The 21,778-nt window shown below is 40.7% G+C and overlaps 1 protein-coding gene across 2 annotated transcripts in view; it reads right to left on the bottom strand.

The window, feature by feature from the left end:
* atrxl (ATRX chromatin remodeler, like) overlaps positions 1 to 20,911 on the bottom strand; it is a 36,453-nt gene extending 15,542 nt beyond the window's left edge. Inside the window, exons 1-16 of one of the 2 annotated variants that reach the window (XM_072676595.1) lie at positions 20,678 to 20,911; positions 14,447 to 14,577; positions 13,705 to 13,766; positions 13,539 to 13,588; positions 13,323 to 13,444; positions 13,030 to 13,149; positions 12,616 to 12,725; positions 12,307 to 12,374; positions 11,366 to 11,882; positions 9,422 to 10,400; positions 8,820 to 8,883; positions 2,580 to 2,782; positions 1,948 to 2,127; positions 1,742 to 1,823; positions 1,108 to 1,177; positions 101 to 325 (exon numbers count right to left, since the gene is read on the bottom strand). In XM_072676595.1, the coding sequence (XP_072532696.1) occupies positions 101 to 325; positions 1,108 to 1,177; positions 1,742 to 1,823; positions 1,948 to 2,127; positions 2,580 to 2,782; positions 8,820 to 8,883; positions 9,422 to 10,400; positions 11,366 to 11,882; positions 12,307 to 12,374; positions 12,616 to 12,725; positions 13,030 to 13,149; positions 13,323 to 13,444; positions 13,539 to 13,588; positions 13,705 to 13,766; positions 14,447 to 14,577; positions 20,678 to 20,697 (3,003 nt within the window). In that variant the 5' untranslated portion in view covers positions 20,698 to 20,911. The remainder of the gene's footprint in view (positions 1 to 100; positions 326 to 1,107; positions 1,178 to 1,741; positions 1,824 to 1,947; positions 2,128 to 2,579; positions 2,783 to 8,819; positions 8,884 to 9,421; positions 10,401 to 11,365; positions 11,883 to 12,306; positions 12,375 to 12,615; positions 12,726 to 13,029; positions 13,150 to 13,322; positions 13,445 to 13,538; positions 13,589 to 13,704; positions 13,767 to 14,446; positions 14,578 to 20,677) is intronic. The other variant, XM_072676594.1, reaches the window with a different exon arrangement.
* Between the last annotated feature and the right edge of the window lie 867 nt (positions 20,912 to 21,778).

The raw sequence follows: 21,778 nt of genomic DNA, 5'->3' as shown, positions 1-21,778 counted from the left end.
AGACTGCTTACAAATTAATTACAATAATCAAGAGTTACAACACAGTTATCTTAAATATGACATACACAATTTATTTTAATTGATTTATCTGTTAAAGCACCTCTGAGTCATCTTTTGCTCGCTCTCTGATCTCCTCCTCTCGTCTCTGCCTGTCTCTCTCCGCCAGCCTCTTCCTCCTCTCCTCCTCTTCCTTCAGTGCCTCCTGCGTCTCCTTCGCCAGCTGGTCCACCTCCAGAATCCTCCGGATCTTTTTTCGACCTTTAGGCGTACTGCTAATCTCTTCAGCATCCATAACGTCATCACCACCATCAGCATCAGCAGCATCCTGAAAAATTAAGAGGATAAAACATGCACATGCAGAAATACACAAAAATCTGCTACATATAAGGAGACATTATGTCTACAGAAGTTATTTTTTCTATTCTTCTAAAACCCCAATGGGCGTTATAAATAAAGCCCTCTTAAAAACACTGCCCATCATTTGTGGTCTACTGGCTCCATAATGTCCTAATGACTGGACCACAAAATGGACAAGTGCTATTTCAGTACACTGGGAATTGCTGTGATGGGGAAGTCCAGCTGTTCAACAGCTCACAACAGCACGCACCATCATGACATTGTTAGATATTAGTTTACTTCCTTAACCCTCCATATGCTTGTTCAGAATATCGTTCTCACCAACATTGACCTTGAAGGTTCAGACTTTGAAGTTGGGCTGATAAACAAATAACAGGCAGTGTTTTTACATGTAAAGACGGACACATTCAATGAAGTTTTTAAAATCAATGTTCTACGTTAATTTTAAGACCAAAACTAAATATTTGCTGAAAGATCTTGGTTGACAACAATGTTATTTACACAAATTGTATAACAAATTAACATAACCATGTTCAATGATAAAACTTTTACTTTTTGGTAGTGATATCTTGGCTCTGATTGGAAGATAAAACCTAAATACTGCATCTATTGGTCAGGCAAATATAGTCCATGAAGTGCCCCCTCCTTTTTGTTCCTTACAATGACACTCTTGATATCTACATAATTCACACTTTGCATGCATGCAACATTTAAATATGATATATAACTAGAAGAAATAGTCATCCATACCTGTTTGGTAGGTGTGTGAGGTTCATCAATTCCTGAGTTCTTCTGACTGGACTTCTTGGATGCCTTTCCTCTACAGACAAAAAACAAAACAAGCAATTATTTATTCTGATATACCTCCACACAAAGTAGGGGATCATCATATCATAGTAAAATATGATATGTTAGTAGTGTCTAAGAGGTCTCTTTGAATTCCAGTCTATTCAAACTAGCTAAGGGTTTTTTTTTTTGAGTAAACAGCGAAGCACTTTTGTAAGTCGCTTTGGATAAGAGCATCTGCTAAATGCCATCCATGTAAATGTAAATATAATGATCAACACAAAACTCATCCATGTGTTATTTAGAAATAAAATGCTGTTCAGTTAATTTAGAGTAAGGGTTCCAATTTCAAAATGGTAAATCAAATATGAAACTCTTTATGAAAGTCTAATTTTCAAACTGTAATGCTGATGCACCCCTTGCTCACTTTCAAGGTATTTTGTCTTTTGTTATCATGCTAATATTAACATCACTCATTATTTTATTTGTAAATGTATTTTGTTGAGACATTGCTGTACCGTATACAATTGAGTATTGTTACACCTCTACTGTATCACTGCTGTTATATTTATTATTAGTCCCTGATTAATAGTTTTACCTCTTGTCCTCATCCTCAGATTGGCTGAGCTCTTCGCTCAAAGCGGACTCCTCTCCAATTGATTCATGGTCATCACTGCTGACTGCGGACATTTGGGAAAAGGTCAAAAGGTACATCATCAGAACTCCTGTGACCTGAAGGCCACAACCTGCTCCAGGGCAGATGGGATAGATTTAAACAAACTACATCAATCAGACTCCACACACCAATGATCATATTCTCCTCCTGATTTTTCTTCTTCTTACTCCTCTTCATACTGGAAGGGTCTTCACTATGAGCTTTAGACTTCTCCTCCTGTGGGACCAGGCCATAGCACAGCAGGCGGTGCCGCCTCGGCGGCACGGACGTTTGATCATCAGGATCAGAGCTATTATCGGTGGGGTCGCCTAAAATAAAAATAGGATTCATACACAACTATAATCTAAACTTTCTGGCTGTGAATGCATATCTGGAGACCCAAGGGTGCAGAATTTTCTCCAAATGTTGAGCATGATGGTGGAGAGATCATGCTTTAGTCTTATGTTGCAGCCAGTGGCACAACATACACTTGCAGAGGCAAGAATGTTATCATCTGTGGATAGACCTCAAAAGAGCAGTGCACGCAATGCGGCCCATCAATCTCACAGAACTAGTAGCCTTTTGCAAGAGAGAACAAATGGAAATTGGCATTTGGTGAGGTCCATGGATTTCAGACTTCAGGGAGTCACTGACTGCAACAGATTTGTATTAACATATTACAAATATTCTTTAATTTAGCGCTATAGCTAGCTGTAGGAGAAATTGTTTAAATGGCTCAGCAACAGAATTCTGAAGCCAGACTTTCGACAAAAATACTCACTGTCTTCTGCAGTGTTTTCATCCAGCTCACCATCCTGATTATCAATCTTTTCATCATTTTTCCTCAACCCTTCATCATCATCATCATCATCCTTATTCACAGCTGAGTCCTCGTTGCTGCTGTCGTCAGTGGTGCTCTCCTGGTCAGACTCGGGTGAAGAAAGATTGGCTCTGATCTGAGCCAACAGAATCTGCTTAGCAATTCTACACAGATCCAGCAGCAGGGGAGGAAGAGGAAATACAGCTATTTAGTCGCTGACTTAAAAGTAGCACATTTTCCTGCTTTGTTATTGCCATGTACAGCATTTTAAACTACAGCTTAAAAGAGAATAATAACTTACAAAGCAGAAGTGGACCAAAAAATAAATAAATAAATAAAATAAAATGTATGAGCAGAAAGTGCTCAAATAATGGACCACCTTATACCAGGTCCTCAAACTGTTTTATTGTCTGTATGCAAGTGTGTTTTTAATTGCATGTTTAAAGATAGTTTTGAAGCATAAACCAACTGCAGTGAAATTTGACATACATCATACTGCTTTTTTCCCCATTTAGAAAATGAAATGCATTATTTTATGTATTCCTCATAACCAAGACTGTCATAACTAGCACATAAAGTAAATATAAATAAATAAATCACTCACTCTTTGGGCAGCTCAAGAAACATGTTTTTCTAGCTACAAATGAAAACTGTAGGAAGCCTAAGGATAAGTGGTACATGCAAGATTGTAGTAATACATCTCCAGAGGCTTTTATTCATTATTTAGTCATGTTATTAGCAATCTGTGCGCAAAAAGTGAAAGGAATATTAAACGGGAACTCAAACTAGTATGCAGCATATATGTGTGTGTCATTACAACAGGCGCTTCTTAGGCTCTCCTTTTTAGCATGAAGCACAAAAACGGTCAAAACGGTTTTCACATATAAAACGGCCACTAAATGTGCTGGACTGATAATATATGTATTAAAACATGCCAGTTTAATTAAATTTACTCACACCTATTACTTGCATGAAAATAACTCCACAACGAAAATCTATTAAAACTTTAATCATTAAAACTAAATATAAATATATATATATATATATATATGAAATAATCACATTTTTTGACCTCATTACAGAGGTTACAAAAAACTAAATAAATAAAATAAAACAAACTAGACAAGTCAGTTTTCCTATCAACAATCTTACTGCTGATGGAGCAAAAATGTAACCAATGTGCACATGGATAACTGCAGTTAAAGTCAAAGCGGCCCTGGATTCACATAAAATAGTATCTTTCAAACAGTATTTTCTGCAATTCCTATGCATCTTGAACTAAAGTTTCACTCAATTAAAAAAAAAACAAACAAAAAAAAAAAAAAAAAACTGTTTAAGCACAATACACACCATAACAATGTTAAACATCACACTGTGATGCTCAATATCCAGTTGCTTTCATTCATTATTAGCCATGCTATTTCTGGTAGGGGATGTTTTTCGGCTGATTTTGTTCTAGGAAGCCAGTATGTGATTTCCATACTATCGATAATTAACTAAAGTAAAAAAAAAAAAAAAAAAATTACATTTGTTGTAAAAGCTAACAGCAGGCCATTCTGCAGTGAAAATGTCCATCATGACAGAAACACTCAGACATGAAACCCATTTGAAAAGCAGATGTTCTTTATTATCTGGATTTGTTTTATTACAGATGCTATCGACTTCAATTCTTGAATGAGCTCATCTAACGCACATTGTGCTGATTGTATGTGGCTTCATTTAAGGAGGTCACTTAAGTTTGTGCACAAAGTTAAAAGATCACCTGACTTCAAAAATCTAACATTTGGGGGAATGGGGATCGGCTAATAATGCTCCAGAGCTCTTGTGCTACTGGACATGCTTAACTTTGTGCTTTGTGAAATTCTCCCCCACATATAAATGGAAAACAATAGGAGTAAAGAATGAAGGCACAGAGACGAGACTAGTGTGGGGTAAATTTATTTATTCCAACGGCGCTTACATACACTTGTACTTACAACTTTGTTTATCGTTGATCCATTCTTCTGCATGCATCTTTAAACTTAAAAAGGAATTTTTACACGCTTAAAAATGTGAACTGAAATAAGAAACAAAAATAAATAATAATAAAAAAAAGTGACATTAGCATGCAGTCATTTTGGAATTTTTTTGTTTGCGTTTTGTTCCACGGAGGTTGTGGTCCAACTACGGAAGCGAGGAAGGGTCCAGTGAAAAGAGAAGCAAGGAAAGAGCGACAGTGAGAGTTATAGAAGATTAGAGAGACAGCGTGAAGAGTAGATCACAGGAGCACGGAGAAGAAAGAAAACGTGGAGATTGTGAGAGTACAGTCAGGAAGATGAGGCTGAAGTTAAAGAGTGAGAGAATAAAGAAAGAAAGGAAGGGAGGAAGAGAGGAAAAAAGGAGAGCAGGTGTGAAAGCTGGGCTGGGCAACCTGGAAAAGCAGCTCACCTCACCCTACGCTGCGGACACAAAGAAAAACACGGGAGAGAAGAAAAAGAAAAAACATTCACACACTCTTCCTCAAGCTTTCCATTTACCCCACACAAGCCTCTGGCTCTGCTCACTTCAAACAACAAAAATCCCTCCCCAAACAAACCACAAAGAACATCGTTAAACGGCTAATGTGAAAAGAGTCAGACATTTTAACGAAAGCGTCAGCCCTGAAAGACAGCGATACTTTCAGGTAGTTGATGATTACACAAGCCCCCCTCCCCTAGACAACTATGTGAAAATTAAAAGAACTTGATTTCCCTCTCCAAGCTCCGCCTACAAATGTGCTCGTTCAGAGCTACTGTTGCAAGGTGGGTTAAGCTTTACAGCAGGCTGGTAGTAATGCACTTAGCCCACATTTAGATGGACGATAATCATTTTGGAATTCGAGATTCTCGTGATTTGCATGTAGAACAACGATCAGTTCTTGTAAGAGACTAGAGCTGGGAGACGGGAGGAGTGTGGCACATAACATGACTGCGCTGAAGACTGCTGCTGGTTGTCGGGTTTTTCAGTGTTTAAGCAACGTAACTGCCCTAGACGTTAAGATTCATAGAGCGCCTGTCGCAAAGCTTTGATGTATTGTTATGCTTTTTTATTGTTATGTGGGGGAGAGAAAAAAGAAAACGAAAAGACATTCTCAGTCATTCATTTTAGGTCATCTGACAACAGAAAATGTTATAATCGTTTGTGTGCTCTGGCTTAAATAAAAAGTAGAAAAAAGGTAATTTCATTTTTTGGTTTTGTGGGTCAGTAGCCATAGTGTTTTTACTGTGCATTTCAGGGTTCTTTTGTTTATTTTTTTTAGATAAACAAACACTAGATTAACAAGCTATGCAGAAAACTCACTGGCTCAGCTGTTTTAGTGTTGATAGCTTGGCTAACATTTACTTCAAAAAATTAAAACAAATCTACGTAGGATCACTGCAATTCAAAGAACCGTCTACAATGTTTAAATCAGGGGTGTCCAATCTTCTCCTCGAAAGGCTAGCGTGGCAGCAGGTTTAATTTCAAACATGCCAGAGCACCCTTTGTTCCACTTGCTTAGCAGTTGGTATGGTGAGTAACATTACCCTCCTCGTAGAAGAGTAGGGTTCAGTTACAGAGCCAGACAAGCTGAGCATGCTACTCATAAGGGTTCTTTGGCAAGACTCCAAATTCTACATTTGGTTACCTGTGTAAGACCAACCAAATGCCATAAATGTAACGTTTAAAACACTGGTCTACTATCAAAACACTACTGTTAGTCTTTTTGGTAAGGATGCAACCCACATTGCTAGTCGCTAAAAGAATGGTTTTACTGAGGAGTCTATTGAAAACTCTATTGGTGTTGCGTTGCATTTTCTGCTGCGCCATCAACTCCCACAGAAAGTAAAACCTGAGAAAATGAGCACAAATCATTTAGAATACTTAAGTTTTGGGTGCCCTACTATTTACATGAACTTTTGAATGACTGCGACTGCGAGGATGTGTCAACTTCGGTTGGTAATTTAACAAATTTACCTCAATTACAAATTTTAGATTAGCTATAGAAACAGTCCACCATTTTTAACTGGAAATGCAAAATTATAATGTAGCAGTGGAAACTGACCAATTTACCCTGCTTCGACAAAAGCCATAATTCTGAAAATAGTTTGAAAACCTACCAACAGTTAGAAAATAAACTAAACAAAATTTAAAAAACAAAAAACAAAAACAATAACAAAAAAAACTCATTTGTGGGTGGAGCATGGATTGGACGTGTGTTGCAAGGCTCAACAGTATATAGATCACAGGCAGACTGCAAAAAAGTGTTTCATCTCTACCATCAAATTTCAATATCTCTTGAAACACCAGTCTTTTGACTCCCTCTCAGAAATTCACTCAACAATTGAGAACTTCACTTCAGGACACTGCTTGTCATTACGGTCTCCACCTTTACATTTAACATGAAACATTATTAGAAACACAGACTTCTGATGTTTTATCTCAGGCACCAATGCAAAAACTTTAACATAAGCCACTTTGGTCATCCTGAATTACTTTTAAGAGGCACACTAGAAATTGGATACAACATGGCTATTTTACGTTTTGTGTAAGTATTGCCTCTACACTTTTGTTTACAACCCCCCACCCGCCCCGGGTTCCATTATAACACAACCGTTGTTTGATTGCTAATGCCATCTCCTGAATTTGAACATACATTATGTAATTCTCTCACTACACCAATGAGAAAAATCATCATATTTTTGGCTTCGGTCATCTCACCATACACACACCAAGCTGGCTAACCACTAGTCACAGTTCAATACTTAAATATTGAAGACAAAGAGGAGGAAAAGGATAATGAATACATTGCTACAAACTCATTACATGTCAGCCTTCACATATGTTGCCAAAACATGAAAAAAAAAAATCCTTCTCCTAGCCAGGAGCACAAACTTGTTCAATAATAGTATATACACACACGCACACATTATTACAGTATTAACCCCTCGCCCGGTAACTTCGCCCCAAACTAAGACGGCCTAAAATCTCCATCTTCAAACGGAAGACCCACCCCCCTCCCCCAAAACGGTTCCCCTCTTGCTACACACAGATAAAATATATAATCTACTTTCTCAGAACTCAGTTTGTAAACGCATCTAACAATGTAAACTACCCTAGTAAAAATACTGACACGTTTTTTTTCTCCCAATATGATGCCTAACGTCGTAAAACCGATCTACGAAACTTTGTTTTTTTTTGCGCACCTACCGTTAGCAAACCAAACAGCCCTTGAAATGTCTGACCGACAAAACTGCACTTCCAGAACCGTCGGGCTGCGGCCTACAACACACACACAAACACAGCAATAAGTGCTCTCTTGCCAAATAGGTCCGCTAAAGAGGTGGAATGCAGCCTCTATCTGAAACTGACACTAAAACTTGAATAGCTAAGAAATAACCAGCCACAGTGTAGAAAAATAGATAGCTAAGTCCTTACCAAAGAAAGAGGAAATAAAATGTATAAAACAAATCATCAGGCAACAAAAGCCAAGTCACAGGACCAGATCCCTGGGGGAGGGGGCAGGGAAACGGATGTTCAATTTGTGAAGGTGCCATCACTAAGCAACATCCATCAGTCTCCTCAAGGTGCAAACACACTGAAAGGCAGTTAGGTATAGCTTCTTAAATGCTCTCATGGCCAACATGACATGAAATGTACAGAATTTACAAGACTAAAGGGAAGAGGGGGCATCCCCACATTAGACATTTTCAAGAAAACAAGAGTTTAGCTTTGTTTTGTGTTATTTTGCTGTGAACGCATGAAGGAAGCGACTATATGTACAAGTAGTGACACTGTTCACACCTCATCCAGTCAGTTCTACAGAACAGAAGACGTGTGGAAGGCAACAAATTAGCTTAAAATAAACAAAAATCCGCAATCAAAATTATGAGCTACCATGAGTCTTCTCACACCCTTAAAATAGTCATATTTACTTTAGCTCCCCCCAAATTTAAGAGACTTGTGCATGTTTGTGTGTGCGCGCTCTACATGTTGAGGCGGCGGAGCACAAGCCCAGTGCTGGCTGCCGCGCGAGCGTGTCGTGTGCGCGTGGGGATGTGTGTATGAGACACTTCTGAAGACTGCGTGGGTTTTTTTAAACGCGTTTGGACCGCCTCGCTGTTAGGAGGGTTACGCTCTGCCGGATAGCTCCTGAGGTCCGAGTGTGTGTGAGATACACCAGCACGCTCTGAATCCGAATCGTACCTATTCTCAACATCATCTTCCTCCAGGACCAGAGATGGACTAGGCTGGACATCTAGCTCATCACCTACAGATAGAAGAAAGGAAAGAAGGAGTGTTTGAAGTAAGGACAAAAAGAAAGACATTACATTACATTTACAATTTAGTGCTTTGAACATCCACATCTGTAAACTCATTGTTTCTTTGGATCTTGAAATACTATGTTACACGTTAGTAAAACAAAATAAGCTAAACGTTTGTGTACTGCGTGCACCTGTAATAAAGTGATCTATACCTGGTGTTTTGGGTTGTGTTTTCAGTCACTTATTTTTGAGTTTTTCTAATTTGGGGATTTATCAACCCCTCCCTCCCCAGTTAGTTATTTCCAAATCCCACCCAGGACTAGGACTCACGCAACCAACGCTGGGAAGGTGGAGGCTAGCATGAACTACCTCCGAGACATGAACCTCCACTGTTTTTCACATACCTTGGACTGCTCAACACTCTTGGAGAAGCGTGTTGAACCTAAACCTGCCAGTTTTTCATGCACATTGCGTCAGTATGTTATGGCGAGTGAAACAATCAAAACTCTCCATGACAACAATATAAGCAATATAGGAGCTCACCAGACGACTGTTGGTGGAATGTGCCAGATCCGAGCATCGTGACATCACTCAATGGTTTAATCTTTTGGTCTTGGTCCTCAGAGTCACTGCTTCGTCCACTCTCCAATTCCTGTCCCCCAAGATCACTCGAAGAAGACGTCTCACTAGCGGCTGTCGTTTTGGCCATCTTATGGGGCTGGCCCACGGGCCTCCCAACCTTTGACCCCAAATCATTGGAACCAGAAGTTGAAGAGGAAGATGATGACGATGATGACGAGGACGACCTCTCTTTAAGCTTGCGTTTACGCGAATTTCTGTCTTGGCAAGGCGGTGTGGTTTTCACCAGGCCGAACAGGCACTTTTTCCGAACTTCTTGGTTTGCACCATCGCTGTCGGCCACACCCTCTTCCTCGCTGGACGCACCGGCTGTAGTCTGCAAAAGCACGGCGGGAACTTCGTCAGAATCTGAATCCTCTGCTAGATGGGGGTGTTTTGGACCGGTGGCAGAGTCTGTGCGACGGCGACGGGGCGTCGTCTTTACACGGGGAGAGCGTTTGCTTTCTTCTTCCAACGTCAAGTCTTCACTTTCGTTTTCATCTTCATCATCGCCCTCGTCTTCATCATCATCTTCATCTGTATTCTCTTCCTCCATGGTTACATCTCTTCTTTCCTTGACAGCCACTTCCACTTTTGCCTCCTCTTTAACTGCCATCCCACCACCTGTCCTTTCCGTCACCTCCAGTTCAACTCCTTTCATCTTCTCCTCTTTTGCTCCCCTTGTTGCCCTTGTCTCTGCCTTAGCTGCTGCAGCAGCAGCAGCAATGCTAATGTTAGCGTTAGCATTAGTACTGGGGGCACCATGTACTGGCACTGGTGTTAGTTTCACCACCAGCTCCTTAGTGACTCCCGCACCTCTGGTTGCTGCGCCCTTCCGCGGCCGCCCCCTTGCTCTCGAGCCGCTGCCTGCTGCTTTGGACCCTAACTCCCGATCTAGTGCATCCTGTAGTTAAGAAGGGGAGGGGGGGAAGGAAATCATGAGACGAAAGGAATTCCCTTATGCCTGTTTAAAACAACCTTAGCACAAACTGTGCAAATGAAGCAAACAACAAATGGCAATAAAGGGTGGTCAATTTTGCATGATAGACCACATTAAGCATGCATGCAGGCTTGACTATATTTTCACTGTATCAGGAGAACATCAGCTTTTCTTGACTCCACATGAAATGGAGTGTGACTGTAGACACTTGTGCACTAGGTTTGACATGTTCACATTATTAAACACTGCTAAATCAAAAAATGTATTAATTGTGAATTTGGGCTAAACAAGTCTCTTATTCAACATACTGTATTAAAATCATAGAATATTACTTTTACTATTTATATCCCATTCTTTCAGCTGCATATTTCATTTATTTTTGTGAGGGAAGGCTTCAACTATCTTTTTAAACAAATAACTGTATTCCTCTTTTATAGATCTGCGTAGGCCACTGTGCTGTTTACTGTTGTGGTTCTCATGGTGTTTTAAATTTTGTTCAATCTTTCCCTCTTTTCCTTTACAAAATAAATGTTAAAAAAATAGTGCCGGGGGGGGTAGAGCTGGCGCGCACACTGCTTCAAAATGAGCTGCAAAAACTATATACTTAAGACAGACTGAAACACTGTTTGGTAATAGGAGATATTACTGAGAAGCAGTGCAGCATGTGTTTACACCGGTCATAAACTGCAGTGCAGTGCATACATACCTTTTTTTAAACTTTTCAAAAACAAACTTAATAAAAAAATAAATAAATACAACAAGCATTGGGGATTTCAATAAACCCCAAAAATGACAACTACAAGCCTGTGGCTAATTCACATTTTAGATTAAGTAAACCACCGATTAATTTGAGATTTGATATACTTCCTTAGACAATTCAGCATTTATTAAAACTACAAACACACATACACCTGTGCACAAACACACACCTGTAATGCACCCTGTGCCTCCCGCAGGTCCCGCAGTATGGTGCGGAACATCATCAGCCTCCTTGCCCTCTCCACATCCTCCTCCTCACTCGCCTCTTCGTCTCTTTCGCTTCGCATGAAGGTTGTGAAAGACTGGTTCAGAGACGCTGTCATTTCCACCACTTGCTGCATACGCTGACAGAGCCCCTGAGAGGGCGCTATGCACACCGGAAGCCCTGCCCCCACAGTGTTGCGCGCGCCCCTTGGCCTCCCTCGTCCTCCCCCCACACCTCGGCCCATTGCGGAGTTGCCATGTGAGGCCCGCTTGCTCATCTTCTCGAGGTTCTGCAGAACCGCATCGCAAGCTAGCACAAGGTCCATGAGTGGTTCTGGGCTACACACGTAACAGTACCACTTCCTCTCCTCTTCCAAAATGGCAGAGAGTTCCCTCCTCCCCAGGTTCCGCAGGACGCACTTTTTACAGAACGCATTACTGCAGTAATCACAGCCAATTAGACTGCCCCCCTCAGCACACCACCTGTAAGGACAACCAATCACCACACGCACACACATTTATATATGTTAAACAACTCAACAGAATTACTGTTCCTGAAATCCTACTACTTTGCCCTGCTTGCATTTTATTTGCTGAATTAACATCACCATTTCAAACCTCTCTTAAGCCGTTAGAATTACACAGGCTGCTTTTGTTACGGTGCCTTTGAAAGAAATACCTGACCAGCCTATTTTAATTCACACTCATTTTAAAACACAAACACCCCCCCCCCCCCCAAACTTTCTCACTCAAGTTCTCAATCAAGAAATAAGCCAAATGACATTTAATCAAATGATTCTTCCATATGCATTAAAAAGTTAAATACAAAGCAAACCATAGCATTTAAGTATGTGCTTAAATGAAGTAGTACTTTCACTTTGTGGAAATAAGCAAATGAAACTCATACCGGCACTGTTCATCCATCCCCTCTGCATCTTTACTGATGTCATCACTCATGTAGTACTTAAAACAGGACTAGGAGACAACACACAAACAGACCTTTAGTACATGAAAACGGACTAAGTATCTCAAGCTCCAAACTAAATGCATAGTCTAAAGTCAAAATTTAAATCAACTTTGCGACAACTGACAGATTCTCTGCAAATGGTCTATTGGCCTATGTTCAGGAAAATGTATTGTGGTATACTTTACTGCTACATTACTGATTCATACTCTATTCTATGTTTGACGCGCACACACACACGCCCACACCGACCTTGCAGATGAGCACTTTCAGAGCTGGATGTTGGTAGACGGAGTCTCTCTGAAAATGATTCACCTGCTGACCACAAGCTGTACAGTTTACTCTCTCCATATCACACCCTCCTAAACACAGAAACAATAAATGAATAAAAACACCTAGCATGGACTACACAAAATAAATAAATAAATAATAAAAAATAAAGTCTAAACATGCAGATTTAGCTACATCAATCTTCTTAAGTGTCATTCTTTAAACATTACGTTTTCTCTTAAGTGCTTTAAACAATTCCTTTAAAAATAAAAAAAGCCACATATTCAAAAATGATCAACAAAAACGCATTAGTACAATCTTATCAGCTGCAAGTGACGGCAGCTCTCGCTGACAATATAAATCATTCAGGGACATCATAACGGTTTTCTGTCTTACCTCTACGTCTGTCTGAAACGTCTCGGTTCTGTTTGTACACCCGTTTACTGCGGAACTCTGGGCCACGGAACTCATCACGGACTTCATTACCCACAGGCTCCGGTAGCACAAAAACGGTGCCTGTGTGACCGTTTGATATAAGTTAAGAAGTAAACCAGTCAGGAAGTACAAGTACATGTTTTTATAAATAAAAACATCAAAAATCTAAATCCCACAGCACTTATAACATGCTCTGCAACTAAACCCTTTACATAAGGACCACGTTCGTCCACTGGTCAACCCCTTGCACACACCTTTGGGAAGGCAGGTTGTGTCCGGCTCACTGGAGTTGATTGACAAAACGTCCTCTGTTCCACTCTCAGATGAGACATCAGACTCGTTCAGCCCGCTGTGCTTCGTCACCACCAACGGCTTCCTGATTTTTACAACGTTAGCAGAAAGTTTACTGCAGGTTTAACAAACCCTGAGTGCGCATATTAATACAGTACACACGTCAATATGAAACTGACCTTTTGGAACGAGGTGCGGGGGTCTGCTTAATCTCTGAGGAGCTACTAGGCTGAACACAAAAACACCATCACATACATACATATGTACTTGTGAAAAGTGTGTGACTGGCAAATGCATCACACATTTAAACGACTGGTGTGCTGAAAGTAATATTTGTGTGTGTACCTCTTCTGCAGCCCGTGCTGCTGCCTGCTGCTGCTGCTCAATGAAGTCCTTGGCCATTGCGCCTGTAAATAAGATAACATCAATTCCCCACATACTGTAGTAAACACCAATGGATGACTGCAACCACACAGCACTTTCCTGTCATCCGAAACACCACGCCGCCTTTTAGGGCCACTGCTACCGCCAAATTGAAAATAACTGAAATAATAGCATCACCATGCCTAAAAGCTGCTGCATGGCATTTGGCTCATCCATTGCACTTGTGGCTCAGTGGTTAGAGCTCTGAGCTATTGATGACAGGGCAGTGGGTTCCACACCCAGGCTCGGCAAGCTGCCACTGTTGGGCCCTTGAGCAAGGCCTTTCACCCTCTCTGCTCCCTGGGCCCCGCAGCAATGGCTGCCCACCGCTCTGGGCACGTGTGCTCACTGTCCACTGTGTGTGTTACACTGGTGTGTATGTGCGTGTTCACTGCACGGATGGGATAAATGCAGAAGCCAAATTCCAGCTGTGTCAAATAAATGGCACAAATGGCATATATGGTTGTCCGTCTGGGTGTGTGATTCAGATGGACATTTACACAAGCTTACCAACAGCTATAAATGACGAAAAAAGTAAGGTCAACATTAATAGGGTAACTTACTTTACAGTTTTAAATAAGGGAAGTTGGCCTAATAAAGATTTTTCACAGCATAGAAACATCTCTGATGGAGTGTGCATGTGCACGTGTGTTTTTAAACTCACCACTCCAGTGTCCAGGCAGGCTGTTTTCGCTGCCCTGTTCAGCAGACACTGCCAGAAATTCATGGAGTTTATTGATCAGCACTCCCAGTTTACCACCACCGCTTCTGCTTCCCCCAGCAACGGGTTCAGGCCTACAACAAGCAGAGAATCACTGAGTACAACAGCTGCAACAGTCAGAGACAAGTTAGGGCGTTTCCATGGTAACTGTACAGCAGACACTTACAGTACTGCAACCTTTTGGTGTTTTTTTTTTTTGGCTTTTCTTTTTAAACATAGCTTTTTACGCTGTTTTGGCCTCCCATTTACACAAACAGTGTCACAGGTGACGTGAAACTCTTAAGGTGCACTTAGCTGGTCAATAATAAACAAATAACATTAAATATTGTTGCACAATACTTTCTATTAAAACAAAACAATCAATATGTCCTCATTTCGCAAATTTGCTTGTTGAAAGCAAATATCTACTGTATGCAAATCACATTTACAAAAAACCTAAACAAAACACAGTTCTCTATAATGTTTACTTTGCAGCAATTCAAAGCAAAAGTACTTTCTGCATCATCAGTAAATGTCAATGAAAGCTTATATTAACACACAAAGATGGGGGTTGCATACATCACCATGGTTTTCATGTACGAAGCCTCATTCTCTTAAAGACACGCAAAACGTGCATTTGTCAAGTACTCTCCCCAGACCAACAGACCACAACAGAAGCAGCACATAGTAGGCTCATCACAATAATTGACCTGTCCCACAATATCTGGACATAACCTTGATCATTTTTGCTTTGATAAACCTTGAGAGCGCTCATTGTTTATCTGCTCAATGCAGTAATAAAGCCGCCTCCAAACACAGATCGGATAGATAGTGGTTTAGCGGACAGCACCCCCCCACACTTCTGTATGCCTGTGAACCGGGAGTTAACTGCCAAAGCTTAACCAAAAGTTGTAGTGTGGAATCCAGTTTTACTGATGCTGTTTTTTTTTTTTTTGGGGGGGGGGGGGGTTTGTGGGTTCCACCACTTATGCTTTCCAACCGGATGTTCTGTGCATGCCAACAGAAAATGTCATGAGTGACATTTAATTAAAGTGGTCTGAAACTAAGCCAAAGCTACTGTAAAACATGCAAGAGGAAGCAGATAAAGACTTAGCACCACTAACCATCAGGTTAGCATAGTGAGCATCAGAGCACAAGCAGTAACAGCACAGACATTTGTAATACATCAAGCATGGTCACGGCTCTGAAATAACATCACTTTGGTGTCTTCTTATGTTTGTTTTGCTGATCTGAATTCATTAATTCAGATTGTATTATGCTTTATTTGTAATAAACATTTTTTATATTCCAGTTTCAATGTCTAAACATTCAGTATGATCAATAGCTCATTTAAATGTTTGTCGCTCTTTAAAAGGGTGTGATTAGATTATTAGGCCCTTAATACATCAGGAGCATAAAATGGTCTTAATATGACTTCATTTATTACACTTATTTTTGATAAAAACACTGTTTGCCCATCTCTAGCTTGGGCCAACCTCTCATGCTTTCAGTGTAGAAATTTAGTCACCATAGTCTGTAAATCTCCAAGAGAGTCACCAGACTAGTGTTTTGGCCGCAGAGCAGCACAGATACACCAAAACAGGACAACGGTGTAAGCTGGCATAGCACCAATAGTTTAACAGTCCTAACATATTGAAAACACTGGGTAACCTCCAAAGAACGCTATAATGTATCCAATAAGGAAAAAGCTGGTAAAACAGGCGATTTTGGTCATGAGACCTTATCAGTGTGTATTTCTGCGGAGTGTATTCTAGTCATACAGTAGTAGATCCATTTACTTAAGCGACTGTCGACTGCCTAAAAACCAGCAGAATGGCATCAATAGAAAACAAGGCAAAAAAAGACCCTAACCATGCATTTTTTTACCCTGTTTTCAGGGTAGTGACAATGCACAGGCTCTGCAATCTAGGTAAAGTTGCACAGTTACAGGACAATGAACATGAAATAGAATCAAATGGCATCCGGCTGCTTATAATTAGGGTTGGACAGACAGCTTCTGGTCAATAACATCAACCAACACAGAAATAATTTGTATGGCGAACTCCAAACTGCACCATCACTAATTTTTTTTTACTGTTTTCACTTCTATTTCAGAAACTTTGTCAGGCTGCGTGTGCTCAGAAACTAAATATGGAACATAGCATTGGCCAAAAAAAGAGAGGAAATGGAAATGCTTCAGTGATAAACAAGGAAATACAAGCTTTAATTTTCGGAAAGGAAAAAGGACACAAAAACCACTTCCAAAAAAACAAACAAACAAAAAGACTGGGTTTATGTAAAGCAGAGTTTCTGTTTTGCCCTATTTGGATGTGATTAGTTTCACATGGGGAGGTGGGGTAACGTAATTATTACCCAGTGATTTTAGTCCTGTCCGAATGCACCATGTCAGTATTTGTCTTTTACACACTGTAAAAAGAGTCACAAAAATAACCTATGGTTATATAATGCTTAATAACTGACATGTGGCTAAATATGGTCATACCCTGTGAAAAAGCTTTTCTCCAGTATGGAGGCGCCTGAGGAGGCATTTCGTTTCAATGTGAATGGCACAGAAACCTCCGGTCATTCAAGTCTGTGGCAAACCTCGGTTTGGAATGGACAGCAGTGCGTAACTCGAGTGGCCATTCCCATCCCAGTCATTTATGGCAATATTTCTTGTCCCGTGCAAAACGATCATACAATATACACTCCCCAACACTTCAGCAAGCTGATAACTTTAAGGCTAGCTTTTTGACTCATTAACATAAGCCTTGTTCGCATTACACTGTGATTGTAGAATGTTTACTTTAACAGCTTTTGAGCCCCATAAATCTAGTTAAGCTGGATGAAGACTTGCTACCTTACATTACCAGCTGAATGGTAATCATATTTTTCTCAGCAAACAACCAAAATTAATTCTTTATACAGACAGTACACATTGTATATCATTGCCATCCTAGAAAAACATTGTCTCTCCTATCTCTCTTTTATGCTTTTTATTTTGTTTTCATTTTTGGCAATGTGACCCAGACACTCAAGTTCACCACTTCAAACTCAGCAAGTGGAAATTTACTAGTAGTGTGACGTTTCTCCAGCAGGGGCACCATCAACCTATAATCTGCTTTTGTTTCATTTCAAATCCAAAAAAGGCAGTGAATCAGCAACAGCTCACAAAATAAAAGATAAGAGGAGGAGGAGGGTGGCAACTGACCAGTTTGGCTATATTTTTGTTACTAAATGAACATGGAGATGGTAGTGTTAGGGGAGTGTAGAGTGGGGATGTTTGGCAGAGTATGTGTAGTACTTCAGCTTAGTAACTGTACACGATTTAAAGCCCTTTCTTGAACATTGGGTTGGGCAATTAAGCAAAACAGACATTCAGAAATTCTCATTGACAATCTTGCCCATGTCAATTATTTCCTTTATTTATTTATTATGTTAGTACAGTCCCATTAAAAACAGTTTACAGTGTATGAGATTCTATCCTATCTATCCCGTACATGAAAGCAAAATGGAGAACACCAAGCCAACTGAACAAATGGAGAAGCTTATAAAATCGTTCATTAATCAGAACCTACGTATAATCCACTCCCACACAAGATACTGAGACAAACTATTCAACATACATCGAAGTCTATAGACACAATGAAACTAGAAAAAATTTAAAGAAAACTAAAGACATAATTGAAAAAGCTACAGACATAAAAGTAGAAGACATAAATAGGTAGCTTAGTACCATTAACAGCTGTAGGTACTGGACAGAGAGCATGACAGTAAAGTCGGCATAGATCATTAAAGTAACTGCAAGTAAAACGTCACACGCAGGCTTATTATGCAACACTGACAATCTGAATCTGGCAGTATTACCATTGTATAGTATCAGCAGGGGCAGGAAGTCACGTAAGTAATGCAGGTGGTCCGACATGTGTGTGGCTTCCATGCCATCTCACCCGATGTTCTTTCAAAACCGAAAAGCAATTCTAAAAGTTCAGTTTGCTTACAAGGTCACCAACAAACTGAACACTGCACAACTTAAAATCCAGCATTATGTACATATTAAACTGTCAGTGATGACAAGTCCCAATGTTAAACTACTGCGAATTAGCAGAGAGGAGCATTTGTCAGGTTTGCAGAACAACCTTCTGTTTACCATAACACACTCAAGTCTAACAGACAGAAACTTTAATAAGATGATAGTGACTCAGATCAAGCCACTGGTGTTGGAAGGACGGTTACCTCCCCCCGGTCCTGTGATGGATGATCTGTGGCCCACTTGTTAAACTTTCCTTTGCTTAGCTAGCACGGCTACCGATCCACAGAACAGCAGGAGTTCAGAATAACTAAAAGTCGAGCAACTGGTTAAAAGTATAAAGGCTCATATCTGAACACAGGGTTTTGCCTTGTTACAAATGAATCGCCTAACTATACTCTAAATAAAATCTCTGACCCCCCCCCCCTCCTCCTCTATAGTTGACATTTATGACAAGATCATTCCTTGCAATTCATCTGCAGATTGCTTGCCTAAATCTTTCAATTAAAGCCCATGCCTAGTGGCCAGAACATGAATATACTCACTGACCAAAGCGAATTTCAGACGAAGGCCAGAAACATCCTTCACACAACAGTGCGAACACACATACTCTACTGTCTTGCACCGCTACGGTCCCTTAGTCTGGTTCCCCATATAAGCTATATATGACATTATTCCTCCCCCCAGTAATTTGGTCACTATCATAAAAGCATCAAATTTCAACACCCAACCCTAAAAGACAGTGGGCCGATTTGAAGTCGAAGTCCTACTATTCCCTCATTTTGTGAGAACTGTAAAGAAAAACGACAAATACAAAGTGTCAGACTTCCAGCTTGACTACTGACCACCTTTCATTGTACTGGGAAGCCATCAGAAAAGGCAAACCCCTGCAGACCACCCAGACACTCAAGCAGGCTGAATTCGTGCTGCATTTTAATCCCCGGTTCAGTCTAAAGTTGGGGTGTGTAGCTGTCCAAAAGCTAAGAACTACTTAAGTTAGCCCATTTTACCAAACACCACAGTGAAGTTTTCATAACCCACTGGCTTACAAACAAGGGCACAGGCAACTGAGTATTTATACCATGTGCAGTCCTGGAAAACACTCACTGGAATTACCAAGTCGTTTCTTACCCACTTCTGCAGGGAAAAGACCACAGAAACTGCAGAGCTGGGACCTAGTTTCAAGCTGTGAAAGGCAACAAGATGCTTGCTTCAAGCTCCTCTCCACCAAATCTTTCCAAGCACAATCGCATTTGCCTCCATTTTTAACTAGCTGCTTCCATTGAGGCCCGAGAATCACAACAGAGCCGTAAAGCCTTGTGAGAGCAGACCTCCAATAACCAGCAAAAGTTAGGAAAACTTTTTGTTTACGCAATTAAACTGATTCTGCATCACAAAACGGCTTAAACAACCTTCACCCCTCCATGTAACGCCCCAACACCCTACCACAAACACACAAGCACCGTGTAAACACTTAGGTAAGTTAGCCAGCACTCTACGGCTCAGTGTTGGAGCTAGGCTGCATGCTCTAGCTCTAACGTGCGGTACCGTTAATCGTGTAATGGCCCAAATGGCTATAGGCAGGAATCGTGAGGACATTAGCTAGCTACTCCTGCAAATATCGTGAAGCTGGCGCCACCATAAAGGCGACAATGCAACATGCATCTAGCTACAAGTTATCCAGCCAGGTAGAGATAGCTAGCTGGGCTTTTTAGTTGGCTCATCCCTTAACTGCGCCGCTCCACCTTAAATGGTGCAGCAGTCACAGTCTGGCTCCTCAGGCGCCACAACGGGGCTGCTGCACTATTTAAGGTGGAACGGAGGAGAGGGGGGGAAACAGAGAAGCTACTACTCTTTGTCTATGGCAATTTTGTTAGCCATCGTTGGCTTTAACGTCTTCTTATCGGATGTGTGTAGCTCGCACTAACTAGCTAGCACGCTAAAGCGAAATCACCTATCCTAACCACTGGATGGTCGAAAGGCTTGCTCGCTCAACATAGCTAGCTCGCTGGTGAAGTGGAGGGGTTTTGTTTATTAGCTAGCTAGCTAGCGCTAGCTAGTTACATTAGCTATCTACCCTGCACAGAGCCCCTAAAACGTAGACCGCTCGCTAGCTAAGTAGTGCTAGCTAACTAAATCTGTTCATTAAACACATCTCCTCTCACCTGAGAACCTGGGTGGACATCCTGCGCTCGAAGGACGCGCCTTCAGACGGACGACTCGGTTCTTAAATTCAGACGACCGACAACCATCCTTAGTTTTCTCAACAAACTGTGAGAAAACAACGGAGCACAATTTTAAATCCTACCCGAAAAAAAAAACAAAAAAAAAAACCTCACACACCGCCCGCCATCTTGCCGGCTAAGTTGCACCCGACGCGCTAAAATGGCGGCTAAACCTATCGACGTGCTCTCGTCATTTCCTTCGGGGGGAGGTGTGTGTTAATTAGCCCTAAACTTTAATATAAACTTTTACTGTTATAGTTCGACCTCAATCACATTTTGACATAAATATGCATTTGATGTTAGGATCTATATGTATAAGTGCTACAAAATTAAGTAGCTAATATAGCTAGCTAGCTAACTCTGCACCTTTTGGCATTAGTTAGCTAGCTAGTGCTAGCTAGCTAACTTTAGCGTAAACATTGGCCTGTCGCTGCAGGAAAAATAGATGATTTATTCAGTTTCAGCATTTAATTTAGACTCCTATTTACAACTGAAGATCTCTTCTCACTCCCATGTAGCGCTAGGTTAAATTTTGGATGGGGATAACCGTTATTTGAACTTATGCCCTAACAGAAGGCCAGATGATGTGATTGGCATGAGGCATGTGGATGTAGGAGCAGGGGTCATGTGGGATATAGGCCTAGCTGTATTTCAGGTTTATTAAGAATTTAGTTCGTTTTACGGTAAGATACCTTTTGTAACATGTTATTTTGCGTTTATTAAGGGTCATACAGAAACCGTGTGAAATAATGCCATTAATTCATTAATTAATTGTTTAAAGAAATACAAAATAAAACAACGTTAACTCGCCACCTTCTGGCATTAGCTAGCGTTAACGTTGGTCTAAGTGATAAGTCCTAGGCCTACATGCTCTTACAAACGGTAACTCTTTGACTAACATTGGTCTGTTTCTGTAAGGAGATTCACACTGATTCATTCAGTCAGTTATGTAAGTCGCTGTTGTCTGGAGATAGACGTTTAAATTATGTGCGATCTTGAGAAATTCAAACCGATATTGCAATTTTTACCTTTATTAGCTAT

Source organism: Salminus brasiliensis, chromosome 1 (assembly GCF_030463535.1).
Source record: "Salminus brasiliensis chromosome 1, fSalBra1.hap2, whole genome shotgun sequence".
Classification (NCBI taxonomy): domain Eukaryota; kingdom Metazoa; phylum Chordata; class Actinopteri; order Characiformes; family Bryconidae; genus Salminus; species Salminus brasiliensis.
The sequence above is the reverse complement of the archived record's forward strand: the minus strand, read 5'-3'. Positions and strand labels throughout refer to the sequence as shown.